Genomic DNA, 14134 nt, shown 5'->3' with positions numbered 1-14134 from the left:
CTATGGGGCTCTATTGAATTTGCGAGCGTATTAATTAATAACGTTTATTGTACTTAATAACGTGTTTGGTTCTCATTAGGGGGTTAGGTGAAACCGTACACTAGCAAATACAGTTTCAGTAGTGTGAAAGCAAAACAAAACAAGTTTAAACAACCAATTAATCAGAGGGTTAAGTAGTTAACAATAACATAAGTGGTAGAAAGAAGTTAGGCTCAAATTAATGTTTAGAGGCCAAGGAAGTTACGCAAGTTAAGGAGATACCTAAGAACCAATGAACAGATTCGTGGTCACATCCGTATTTATGATTCGATGTAATCAACAAAATTAAATAACGATGCATGAAATTGCTAAACGCATGTGCAATTAATTACGATTGAATATGAATAAAGAAAAGAACTAGGTGTATACATTATAGTTTTAGTGGCTAATAACCATTCGGAAGAATAAAAAATAGTATAATTTGTTATTTATGTACCAAACTAATAATACATGTGGTAAATGCTCATCAAGGCAACGAATCCACATGGAAGGATTCTCGTTCGTTCTCCCAACTATTTATACTTTGCGTTCACATAAGGAATACCACGTGTCATATATTTTACAGAGTGGACTCAAGAGATTTTAGCAGATATAACAAAAACTGATTTAATCAATTAATTCATCAAATCTTATATCAAATCCCTAACATATATGAGTATATCCAATCCCAGAATTAAGAAGAAATCTTCAAAACAAATGAAAATGAAACTAAAAAGTATAACAGACTAATTATTAGATTCTTAGGGAAAAATCTTCTTTCTTGATGATGACTTTGTCGTGATCGGTCGACAACAGCGGTTTTTTACCGGTCAACGGACTTTGAATCTCTTCGTCGACGACTGTGTTGTGATGATGAAGGCTGAGCTCCGGTAACGCGGGAAGGTTTAGATCGATGAACACGCGGTTGCTTCGTTCTTCCGAAACCGTGCTTGTCACGCTTCCGCTCTGGCTAACTGACTTGCTTCCTCCGCCGCCGCCGATGGTTCCTTCGTAGTGACAGCGTTTGTGGCCGCCGAGAGCTTGACCCGTGGGGAACACTTTATGGCAGATGGAACACTCGTGGATCTTCCCGGAAGGTGCGATGGCGGTGGAAGTCGGATGCGCGACGGCGATGGTTGGAGTTGTTGAATCGTCGTCGGCGGTTGTGGTTTGAGGCTTGATTCGGTGGCTGGCTTTGTGGCCGCCTAAAGCTTGGTAAGAAGGAAACGCTTTCCCGCAAACGCTGCACTTGTGCGAAAGCTTTGTGGTGGATTCTTGCGGCGGTTGCGTCTTGGGTTGGTGGTGGTCGTTGGCGAGCATGAGGAGACAGAGAGCGAGATACTCCTCCTCCGCAAGATCCTGAATTTGAGACTTAGGGCGAGAACGAGGCGGCGAGGAGGAAGGGCTGCGAGAACGCTGGCGTTTCGAGCGCTTGCGTTTCATCCAAGGCTCCATGAAAACGGTGTCGTTCGTCAGATCATCTGTTGGTTCGTTTCTATCTTTCCGCGCTGTGAACGAAGAAGAATTCGTCGGACAATTCATCGCTTCGAGAGCCATAATCAGACGAGTCTTTTATGTGTTGTGTCTTCTTTCTTCGAGTTGAGATCAGAAGTCTTGAGAGAAGTTTCAGTCTATCGCTTGAGTTGAGAGAGATAGAGAGAAGAGAATGGAGTGAAGTGCTAAAGAAATAATTTGGACTCTATTTTATATGGAAACCACGTGGCGAACGAGTCTTGAGTCGGTCAATATTTTTATCTCTTTATCGTGTCAGAGTACTATAACTCTCTTACTTAAGAAGCCTAAACACTATAGTAAATATATAATGCAATTGTTATAAAAAGTAAAATATTTAAATTGTAATATCAAGAAGGATTTTATCAATTGATTGCATAAAACATGTTAGCTCTTGAATATGTGTCAGATAATAACATAAAAAGATGCTACGAAAAAAAAGCAGTCGGATAAAATTTTATATTAACTATCGTATCAGATGTTAACACCTTTTTTCTTTAAACACCTTCAGATTTGTTATATTCCATTGTGATAAATTCATTTTAAATTAAGAAACTCGGAAAATCTAGATTGTAAGCTAAAATTGACCAAAAAATCTAAGGAAAATGTCGATGAACTTTACTGTTAAGTACCGGTTCTTGGTCACGGCTGACCTAATAAGGCATTCGTCATCACGATTTAGAGATCGGTTCAAAGTCAAAAACCAAGAAAAGTAATTAAAATGGTAAACCAAAATATAAATGAGATTTTAATTTTAGCTAATATACAAATTAAATTAGATTTTTAAAAAGGACCATACCTTTCCCGTGGAGCTGACTTATGTGTTGGCTATGCGCCACGAGACGTGTGGGGCACGCCTTAAACCAAACGCGTACACGCCTAATTACGTTTTTTGGGTAATAATCTTTCCAAGGTTTATTAAAGTTTATAGATTATTTCTCATTATCTAATCAGCATGAGCACAATTATTTACTAATCTCTACCGCGTGGCAGTAATCATTAATGAATTTTGTAAAATCAAATAAACTTAAAGAAATACTAGCTCACTTATATTCGCCTAATCAAACCCTGGAATGAATAAGCAAGGAAATAATTTTTCTTTTTTTTTTTGTGAAAAAGAAACGAATTTTGAACTAACTTCAGTGGAGTTGAGTGTAGGTGAGGAAAAAGTTAGAGTGTGGAGTGGCGTACCGTATGAGCAACTAGAACGGGGCGTGTTTAAAGGACACGTAAGCCGATGTCACTTTGTTGTTATACCTCAACAAGCAAAAAAAGTGGACGGGATTTATCCAAACGCGTTGGCGGAGACGTCACGTGGCGACGTTTACACGTGTCGGCTTGCTGGACAGACAAACATGTATTGATGAAGGGACATATTAATACGATTTCTCTGATTATAATCTTCTTCTCTTTTGCTTGCTTGCAAAAAGTGTGCAGAGTAATGGGCCTTGTTACTAAACCCATTCAAAGCCATGCCCCAGAATATGTGAAGCTATTATCAGACATTTAATGGTCCAGCTTTGACCCTGACTTTTTTTTTTGTTTTTGTAAGAGAAATAAGTCTCTTGAAAAAACTAGTAGAAATAAATTTCTTATGACATGGTTATAATCTTGGATTAATTTTTAATTATTTTCATATTTTAGTCCGCTAATTTACATTTTGAGTGCAGTTTGTTATATTGTTATCAAAGCTTTTTTTAATAACCTTCCTTCAATTGTGATTAGATTCTAAGATGAAAAAGACGATCTTATTGTTTATGAACCCTAACGCCAAGGTCTTTCAAATTCAGAGAGAAACCTCTCTGAACTTGCCTCAAATGCAGAGACACTCTTCTTATTTGTCTAAAGATCCCAATTATAAGATTTGTAACCAGAGCCGGTCCTAGAAAATATTAGACCGGAAGCAAAATTTTTAAAATTGGCCGCCCTCTATTCAAACCTTGGTTGGAAAGAAAAAAAGTTAAAACCCTTAAGTTATTATTACTGGACCAAAGGAAACTTTTGTGGCCGGAATTGTTCTTATAATTAAATGATCGGACAGTGGCTTTTTTGGCTTTGCCCAAGAGCCGGCTCTGTCTGTAACCGTTGAGGTAAAGAGGTCTATTTATACTAACTCTTAACCGTCTCTTCTTTCTTCAGGTTGCCAGCTCAGCTTCATTCAAAGAGTCTTTTTGTGCCAGCTCACCTTCTGTACTCATCAAATTGGTTTTGTTTTACCGTTTTATCTTTGATCGAATGCTTAATAGAGAATAAAATAACATTTCTAATAAAACTAAACTTTAGATCTACATGAACTTTAACTGACTGTGTGTGTGAGAGAGAGGTTTTATAGGCAGGAACCAGAAACCCTATTTGTAAGAAACGTTAATGAAATCGAAGTGAAACCCAAACCTAAATCATATCAGAATCCTGCAGCGCAGTAGAAACAGTAGCATCATCAACGGAAGTTGGTTTTTGTCTTTGCTAAGTGTGTCCCAAAGATTGGAGCAGTTCATCATATGTCTGAGCTTTTAGTCCTTTTTTTTCTTGCTTGTATAAAGTAGAAATAAATACTAAATACAATGCTTTGAGGACATATTATATACCTAACAGAACGCGAAAGATATATAGTACATGAAATATGCTTTAAAAATTTAGCAATCAAAATAACTTTGCAAACATACTTAATATTTCTTACATTTGAACGAGATCAGACTTATAAAATTTCTACAGAATAAAAGATTCTTAGAGCATGATTAACCCGGATTCTTAGGATGAGGTTTTTAGCAGAAGTTAAGACACTGTTTCTTAATTCCGCTAAGAACGATCCACTCTAAGAACCCTGGGTTAATCATGGTATTAGTCTACACGATTAAATATAATCTCTCGAAGCATCAATGATCAACCTCACATCCTTTGACTCCAATTCCTTTTCTTCTGCGACTCTGAAGAATCAACAACGAACTTCTTTGAGTAACTTCAAAACATCGGCCAACCCACCGTTATTTTCACTATCGTCAGTCTTCTCCTCAGAGTATGGCTTTGAGTGTTGACCGTTGCTCATTCTGAAGTAGTTGTATTTGCTAATTTCAATTAAGATACGCTTGTGATCGGGCCATACATCACGTCTATCATCACCGATCAATGTTCCACGTTCATGAGCCACCCAAAACCAAATCAAGCGTCTTCATATTAGGACTCTCGTCACTTGTTATCACTCTGTCCCGAAGTAGATTCGCTTTGGATCAATCATTCATGTCCATGATGAATTTAGCGTAGTCGCGATATACACTTTGTGTAAATCGTGAAAATCTTATTGGCTTCTTCCAAGAAATCGCGAACAAAAGGCCGTAGCTTTGTCAAGAATACCATGGGATCGTCACTGTCGGCATTCCACTTCCGCAGATCATCCCTTGTAATTGAAGCCGCTTCTTTGATCAAATACTTCTCTGCTTCCGTGAGACGTGGAAGATGAGTGGTGTGGAGAAGCGTGTGGTCCAAGTCAAGGACTTCTTTTCACCATTTTAATAGAATAGATACTTCTTCCTTCCATTTTATTCCTTCCATTTCATAATAGATGATGTTTTAGAAAATGTTTGTTATTTCAAAATAGATAATGTTTTGATATTTTTATATTATTTTTAACTTTATTGAAAATTGTGTAACTAATTAGATTTTGCATTCATTTCTATAACTGGTGGAATGAATTTTAAACTATATTCTTAAAGTTATTTTTTTATGAAAAAATATTTTTTTAATTTTTGTGTATCAAAGCAAAACATATGTATTATGAAATGGACCCGGTTTTCATTCTAACTATTATAACCCTCTTTACTTTATTTGGACCCGGTTTTCTACTTTTCATTTTACATGGACTTTTTTTTACTCTCTTTTCTGAACGAATGTTTTTTCTAATTTCTACTTATTAAGAACTCTGTTTAGTCAGCATTAAAGGTTACTAAAATTACATAGATTTACGTGGAAGTACCGTAGTCTTCTGGTTAAGGTTTAAATGCTTCTACACTTTTATTTGAGGTTCAATTCCTAGACTATGCAATTTCTTGTAGATTACAAAAAATCTAGATTTTAAATCCCGGAGAGAACGATTTATTAATCCTGACTACAGAATCTTCATGTGATGGCTCAAATGATGCAGATAGTATTGTCAGCGTTATAATTGTTTAGTCCAAAACAAATTGGAATTTCTGCTTCTACTTTCTAGTGACTGTTAAAAATAAACGTTTATATTCTATAAGTGAAGTCACTCAATAGTTTCTAGCGAGTATTTCTAATGTATTTGGAATGTAATGATGTTAGCAAGACATGTAAACATATATGATCTTAGAAACATGTATCAGCCTGAGTAAAGAATGGGATTTTTTTTTGGCAAAATTCTAATGGAACAGGTTAAATGACTAACATATCTTGTGAAATGTGGTTGCCTTTTATCCTATGTGAGTTCTTATCTTACAAGGACTAGTCCAACTGTCTTATTAGATTTCTTACTAATTAGGGGAACACAAATAAAGTTTTTTAAATAATAGTCAAGTGTCTAACATATAATGGACCATATATGTTGAATGTGTTAGTGTAAGGTGTTCAATCCTTGTCCACTGATTCGATCTATTTGAACCAATTCATACACTGTTAGTCTTACAGGCTTACCACAAACAAATAAGTGCTTAAACAGCACAGTTCAGGATAGTCATCTTGTAATGCAAACCCAAGAGTATCATAACTAATCCACTGTTGTAAGAAACAGCCGGAAGTCATCTTTGTGAGAAACATCAATGAGATTGAAGTGAAACCCAAACGCAAAGCATATAAAAATCTTGCACCATTATAACGAGGAAGCATAAGCATCCTCAGCACATGTTGGTTTTTGAATCTCTGCCAAGACTCTCCCAAAGACTGGTACGTTTCAGCGTGTGTCTGATAAGCTATTAGTCCTTTTTTTTGCTTGTATAAGTATAAGTAAACAATGCTTTGTACTTCATTTGACTTTGCGGATTAGATTGGATCAATGCGAAAGAAACATAGTAAAATACCCACATTCACCTCATATGGAATATGCTTTAAAGTTTCCTATTCAAAATAACATTGCAAAGTTCTTACATATGAACGAGATCACAGAGTTCTAATGCTTAAATGAAGTTACTACAGAATAAAAGATTCTTAGTATAGTACACCACGATTGAACTCAATCTCTTGTAGGAGCACCCTCACGTCTTTTGACTCCAAGTCTTCTTTGACTCTAAAGAATCCACAATGAACTTCCTTTAATAACCTCAAAACATTAACCAACCCACCGTTGCATTCACTTTCATCTAGCCTCTCCTCAGAGTATGGCTTTGAACACTGGCCATTGCTCATCCTGAAATACTCGTAACTGCTAATCTCAACCAAGTTACTCTTGTGATCAGGCCACACATCACGCGTATCATCCACAATCAGCACACCATGCTCATCCGCCAAAACCAAATCAAGCGTCTTCATGTAAGGACTCTCCTCCCTCGTGATCACTCTCCTACCGAAATAGATTCGCCTCGGATCGATCATCTCCAAGACTGATTCGGCGTAGTAGCGGTTACCCTTTGTGTAAACATACATTTTGAACATCTTGTGCGCTTCTTCCAAGAAATCGTGGACAAAAGGACGTAGCTTTACCAAGCGTTCGACGGGATCTTCGTCGGATTTCAACAGCCAGAGATCGTGTCTTGAACCAGCTTCTTGGATAAGATACTTCTCCGCTTCGGTGAGAGATGGAACACTAGTAGTGTGGACAAGGGTATGGTCTAAATCAAGGACTAAGTGGAGTTTCTTCTCGCCCGTACAATAGAACTTAGTTGTGAGACGTTTGGCTAAGGCCAAGGCCTCGTGGCGTATCTGTAGACCGTCGGAGAAATAGTGGAATGATCTGAAGTGGCGTTTTTCGACCATTGAATTGCAGGCTGTGCAGACTCCGTGACAAGCGAACGAGTGAAGACATGTGGTAGAAGACAAGGGGTCGTTGAACACCGGTTCGATCTTCTGTCTTTTGGGGTTTGGTTCCAGAGAAAGAGTTTCGAGTATAGGCATGTTTTTTTTTCTCTGATTAGGTTGAGAATAACAGAGAGGATTGATCAGGAATCGTGGAATCGAGCAAGGACAACAACAACAACAAAAAAACCCTAGTTTTTGGTAAGAGAAGGATGGAGAGGAGAATGTGGAAGGTAGGAACTGGTAATGGGAGATTAACACGGAACAGGTGTTCTAATTTATAGAAAGAAGAGAGAGATTCTCACTAGGAAAAGAGGAAAGTGGAAACTACCTGATTGCCTTTTTACTTTATCCGCGTTTTCATTTATTCAGGAGCGCGTCCAAAAATCTTCTAATTGACTGTTATACTCTTTTTTCCTTCTAGTTTGACTAATTTAGGTAGATGATATCCGCGGATATAAATAGATTTTAGAAAATTTAGATGTTATGTTATATTCTGTATCTAAATTTAAAAGATTAAATATATTTTCAACACTCAGATTCGTCTAAAATTTTAAAAATTTAAATTTAATATTGCCATTACTTTTTGAGGTGGTAGATATTTGTAGACGAAGGGTGTATAAATACTTTTTGATTAATTTTGTATTTTTTTTAACTTATAACATTGGTTGGGCTGTTTGGCGATATATTTAATTAGTTCTTATGTTACATTATTTTCTTTATCTAAATTAAATAAAGTAAAAATAAATTTATTTTCATAATCAATATATTTAAACGAAAACACATATATGTTTGCGACAAAATCCTACCACCTAGTTTTAATATATTTTAGTAATATCTACAATCTAAAATTGTATAACTGATATTGTATCATTGATATGAATTTTTATAAGATTAAATTCTTAAAATACATTAATATTCTTTGATTTTTATTATATCAAATTTGTACTTTTTCAAAAAAAAATGATAAGATGATTCTTTTTTAATGTTGAAAGATGTAAAATGTTTGATTATTTTTCTTAAATTTTACTCTGTTTTAAAATATATTTTTTCACATTTAATTTTTTTATTACCAAATTGTATCGTATTATTGGATTTGTTTTATAATAAATTTCAGAATATAAATTTCATTCCTTATATTATTTGGTTTGATAATCAACCAATCAAATTATAGTGATTTTTTAAGGCAACTAACTGATTATCATGATTTCTTATCAACCTTTTAATTAGTTAATATAAATCAATATGTAATTATTGGGTTATTGGCAACTAACATTAATTAGTTTTATAGTTTCTTTATTTGAAAGTAGTTAAAAATTAAAAATTATCAACCAATCAAATTATAATAATTTTTCACAAACTCTCTATATGAGTTATATAAGCAGAAGTCACTAAAGTGATTTCTCAATTGATATATCATGAAAGTTTTGAGTAACTTTAAATTTTATAAAACAAATTTTGTATTTTCCTTCAATTTTATATAATCCAAAGAGAAAATAATTTTTAAAAATATTATTATAAATAATTTTCAAAATCAATAGATTTTAACGAAAACAACTATATATTTTTAACTAAATCCTACCAACTATTTTAAATATATTTTAGTAATATTTATAATCTAAAATTGTATAACTGATATTGTATCATTGATATGAATTTTTATAAGAGTAAAATTTTAAAATACATTAATATTCTTTTATATGTATTATATCAAATTTGTACTTTGCTTCAAAAAAATGATAAGATGATTCGTCTTTTTAATGTTGAAAGATGTAAAATGTTTGATTACTTTTTCTTAAATTTACTCTGTTCCGAAATCATTTTGTTTATCATCAAAACTGTATTATATTATTGTATGTGCTTAATAATAAATTTCAGAATATAACTTTTATTCCTTGTATTATTTGGTTTGATAATCAACCAATTAAATTCTAACGATTTTTTAAGGCAACTAATTGATTATCATGATTTCATATCAACCTTTTAATTAGTTAATATCCTTGTTCGGAAACTCGTTAGGTGCTACGCGTGTGGCACACACGGGCTTAGCGATTTTTTGAAAAAGCGGAAAAAATCGAGGAGTACTCGGAGCGGAATTTTTTTTATATTTTTATTTGTATAATATCAAACTTTAAATAAATATAATACAACTTTTTGTATAATACATGTTTATGAAAGATATTTGATAATTTGATACTAAAATTTAAAGTAAACGCGTATATATAAAGTAAATTGCATTTAATAAAAATTGGTTTAGTCTCGTCTTGTGGTTTGTGTCTTCCGTGTAACTCCTGCATGTGACAGATTCGAATCGCGGCAGCCGCCCTGTTGGCATTTTATTTTTTTAGGTTTAATGAAAGTAAAATGACCAATTCACCCTTGTCTTCAACCTTCTTCTGCTATTTTCCAGATCTAACACGCAGCCGCCTTCAATTTTTCCACGATTTCACCATTTTAAGAAGCTATTCTTGTCGGATTCAACTTCGTATAGAAGATTTATAAGGTATAATCTTATTTCTTGCTAAAAACTTTGATATTTTCATACTTAATCAGATTTGGACAAATCGTTTTTACAAAATTAAGCGGCGATTTCTCTATTTCTCCAGCTATCGCATTCACTATACGGTTCAGCGCCTAGACATACCGATCACCTCCATTTCGCCACGGTGACCTTCTGATGTACGTTTAATCGGACGAGTAATCGGCAACTCGGCCGAGTTTTAGAACAAGGATTAATATAGATCAATATGTATATTCTGGCAACTAACATTACTGGCTTTATAATTTCTTTTCTTGAACATAATTAAAATAAATAAAAATAAAAAATTATCGACCAGTCAAATTATAACAATTTTTTTCAGACTCTCTATATGAGTGATACCTAAGTAAAAATCATTTAAATAACTTCTCAATTAATACATAGTAGGATTCTTGTGAAATTTGGGTTTTGGGCTTTCTACTCACTCTACTGCAAACACAAATTGTAACTGTTGAATGTTACCAAGTCAAAGTTACTAATGCAAAAAAATAAAATAATATATATATATATATATATATATAAGTCATTTATAACGTAGGACTTATATAAAGAGAAGAAGGAGTTAGAGAGATTTTGTGAGTGGGAATCTACTGGTCCAGGGATTTGGTTAAAAGAGTTTTTTACTAATGCTTATAAAATAAAAGATATGAGTTTCAAGCCCTATGAAAGATAAATTATATTGGTTACTGGAAAAAAAAAATTTACAAGGAATTTTTAATATGATGCAAAAAGTATTATAATGTCTAGTTTTATAGGGCAGCTCATAGTGGTGTAGCAGGACGTGAATTTTCATAAAACTGGTAGAATTGTCATTTATAAAATTGTATATATATAATATTTTCCATTGTTCGTAATAAGCATAATTAAATTGCGTTAAAAAGGAGATAAAACTTTGTTAAAATAATCACAAACATCCACCTAGAGGAGACTAAGAATGGATAAACAAGAACTGCTATTTTGCTTCTTTTTTTTTATTTGAATACATGTAGAATTTTTTTTAGATTTTATGTACTTGTTTATACAAGTTATCCCAAACAATTTAATGCTTCTGAAAAGTGAAATTGAGGGCTAGACACAAGTTGCTGTTTTGTGTATACTTAATACTTGAATTATCTTGTATAAGTAAAAAAAATTAGACTTGTACTTGGCTTGTTAAAATCGAATATTTATTATTTCGAATACTTGCTCTAGAATGAATTATATAGAAGTTATTTGACCTGTTTTATTATTTGCTATTTGTGGTTATTTTAAGTTATTTGTAATTAATTTTGAGTTCCAAAAACTGTTTACTAAATAATAATCTATTAATAAGAACACGAGAATTTTTTCTGTTTACTCCATTTGAAAGAAACATTTGTGTATATTATTAAAAAAAAAAGAATGGGAAAAACATGAATTTTTTGGTATAAGAGTATTGTTTACTTCTTAAATCTTACAACAACAAAAATGTTTTTTTATTGGCAAGTAATGAGTAATATCGAAACCAGTAGCTAACATAGTTTCGTACTTATTACTTGTTTTATTTGCAAATATTTAAACACAACTTGACAACAATAAGTTGTTACCAATTTTTGAATTTTATAAATATTACCAATTTATTATATAAATATTACCAATTTATCATGGAATTAATTATAAAGATAATATTACCAAGTTTTGAATTTATAAATATTTATTTATATATATATATATGTGTATTTTGTAAGCCAATATTAAAAGAAAGCTAAAATAGTGAAACTAAACATAAGATTTTAAATTTATTAAGGATACTTTTATAATTAGCATTAGTTATAATAAATGGATAATTAGGAAAATACTCAGTTTATGTTATCAAATTTGAAAAATGCATTGATTCAATTTGTTTTTGAAAATTACACTTGGGGAATTTACATGTTTACCACTTTCATAATACCATTTTTCATTTTTACCACCACTAATGATACATTTTCAAAAATACCTTCTTCATTAAATGGTAAAAGACTCTTATGTCCTTGTTATTTATATATATAATAAATCATTATTTAAATAAAAAATAAAAAAAAATTAAAAAAATTAAAAAATTAAAAAAATGTATAAAAAAATAAAAAAAATAAATAAAATAAAAAAAATAAAAAAAATTTATTTTTTTTATGTTTTCGAATTATACTTTTTCAAATTTGAACTTTTTGATTAAAATTTTTTTTTTGAATTTTTTTTTTTTTTTTTTTCAAATTTCTTATTGAAAAACGAAAATTATGTTTGAAACTATTTTTTATATATTTTTTAAGTATTTATATATTTATTAGAATCATAAATTTTACATTCCAAAAACTATACCCCACCCCCTCAACTCTAAACTAAGTTTAGATTAGTTAACCCTAAGGGTATAATTGTATTTTACCCTTTATTAAAAGTGAAAGTAAAAGTGGTTAGTGTAAACATGAAAAGTGGTACTATGAATGTGGTATTTGTGGCAATTTCTCATTACACTTTTCCTATACGTTTTTTTTTTTTTTTTTGACAACAACAAAGAGACTTATATAGTCTCTGAAAACCAAAAAGGTAACTCCGCATCCATATGGACAACGAAAGACGGCTGTCTCCTGGCACTCCGTGCTAGGCTGTCCGCCTTTTTATTTTGCGTCCGCGAGATATGAATGATCTGTAGCTGTGAAAACTAGCCTTCAAAATCGTGAGATCTGCCAAGTAAGCTTCAAAAGCTGGCCATTCCTCTGGTTCCGAAACCATCTTTACCAATCGGGAACAATCCGTTGCAAATGTAACCTGAAATTGACGTAAGTTTCTCATACATTCCATAGCCCAAAGTAGTGCTTCCATCTCTGCGTGAAGGGGAGACAGAGGAGCCCTAACATTCCTTGCACCCATCAAACCGTCAAAACCTTCTAAAGTGCTATACCAACCTTGTCCGGCCATTGGATCACATTCTTTCCAGGAGGCCTCCACAAAACACCATCGTCCTGGTATTGATTGTAAAGTCCCCACTTCTATGTTTGGTATCACCTTTGTATGCAGAATTTGTGCCTCCGCCCATAGAGTGGATTTGACCTCTGCCAAATTAAGAGTGTCCATGGGGTCTATATCAATATTACTAAATACTTTATTATTTCTGCCTTTCCAGATATACCATAGAATCCATGCAAATTGGTGATCATCCATTTTCGGGATAACTCTCGAAAATAGGTGATCCATATTTGTGAAAAGCGAGCTTGTTGGAAAGATAGCCGGATTTGATGGTATTTTGGAGAGAGCCCACACCTGAATCGCTGGAGGACACTCAAAAAACACATGGTTTATTGATTCCTCGAGATATCCACATCTCGCACAACACACATCCCCTTTTATACCAATATGTAAAAGGACATTTTGATCAGATTTCATTTAAATATTATCTTATAAAAATTTAATTTTGAAATTATTGAGGTAAGATATATGGAGAAATTTCATATTTACCACTTTCATGGTACCACTTTTTATCTTTACGACCACTAAATAGTCATTTTCAAAAATACATTCTTCATTAAGTAGCAAAAGACTCTTACACCCTTGTTTTCTACATATATAATAATTCATTATTTAAATAAATTAATTTTTTTTTTATGTTTTCAAATTACACTTTTTTCAAATTTGAACTTTTTAATAAATTCTTTTTTTTTTTCAAATTTTCTTTTTGAAAATCAAAAATTATTTTGAAACTATTTTTTAATTTTTTTATATTTTTTAATGATTTATTTATATATTTATTAAAATCCTAAATTTTATATTCCAAAAACCCTACCCTATCCCTCAACTCTAAACCCTAAGTTAGATCAGTTAATCCTAGAAGTATAAATGTCTTTTACCTTTCATTAAAAGTCAGGGTAAAAATGATTAGTGTAGATATAAAAAATGGTACTATGAATGTAGTATATGTGGTAATTTTCCAAGATATACTAATGATTTAATAATTTAAATATAGAAATGGAAAAATAATTTAAAAGTTCAATGTTTATCATTTGAAGAACTATTAATCTTATATAGACATATATTATTATGGAAAAAATTATTACTTTCGTAATGCATTATGTAAGATTTTACATATTAAAACTCATCATCACATTGAACTTGTCA

The 14134-nt window shown here is 32.2% G+C and overlaps 2 protein-coding genes and 1 pseudogene across 2 annotated transcripts; all 3 read right to left on the bottom strand.

Annotated features, from left to right (window-relative positions):
- Nucleotides 1-573: 573 nt before the first annotated feature.
- On the bottom strand, nt 574-1778 carry LOC103869441 (zinc finger protein AZF2). Its single transcript, XM_033291048.1, has one exon. It carries the CDS (start codon nt 1573-1575, stop codon nt 772-774), a length of 804 nt encoding a protein of 267 aa, XP_033146939.1. The 5' UTR covers nt 1576-1778; the 3' UTR covers nt 574-771.
- A 765-nt stretch (nt 1779-2543) lies between these two features.
- LOC103869774 lies at nt 2544-6282 on the bottom strand (annotated as a pseudogene).
- A 262-nt stretch (nt 6283-6544) lies between these two features.
- On the bottom strand, nt 6545-7801 carry LOC103869439 (RNA polymerase II C-terminal domain phosphatase-like 5). Its single transcript, XM_009147521.3, has one exon. The coding sequence runs from the start codon at nt 7585-7587 to the stop codon at nt 6685-6687; it is 903 nt and encodes a 300-aa protein (XP_009145769.1). The 5' UTR covers nt 7588-7801; the 3' UTR covers nt 6545-6684.
- Nucleotides 7802-14134: the final 6333 nt, after the last annotated feature.

The sequence above is a fragment of the Brassica rapa genome, chromosome A05, assembly GCF_000309985.2.
Source record: "Brassica rapa cultivar Chiifu-401-42 chromosome A05, CAAS_Brap_v3.01, whole genome shotgun sequence".
Lineage (NCBI taxonomy): Eukaryota > Viridiplantae > Streptophyta > Magnoliopsida > Brassicales > Brassicaceae > Brassica > Brassica rapa.
Note: the sequence above shows the minus strand (reverse complement) of the source record. Positions and strands in the feature narration are given on the sequence as shown.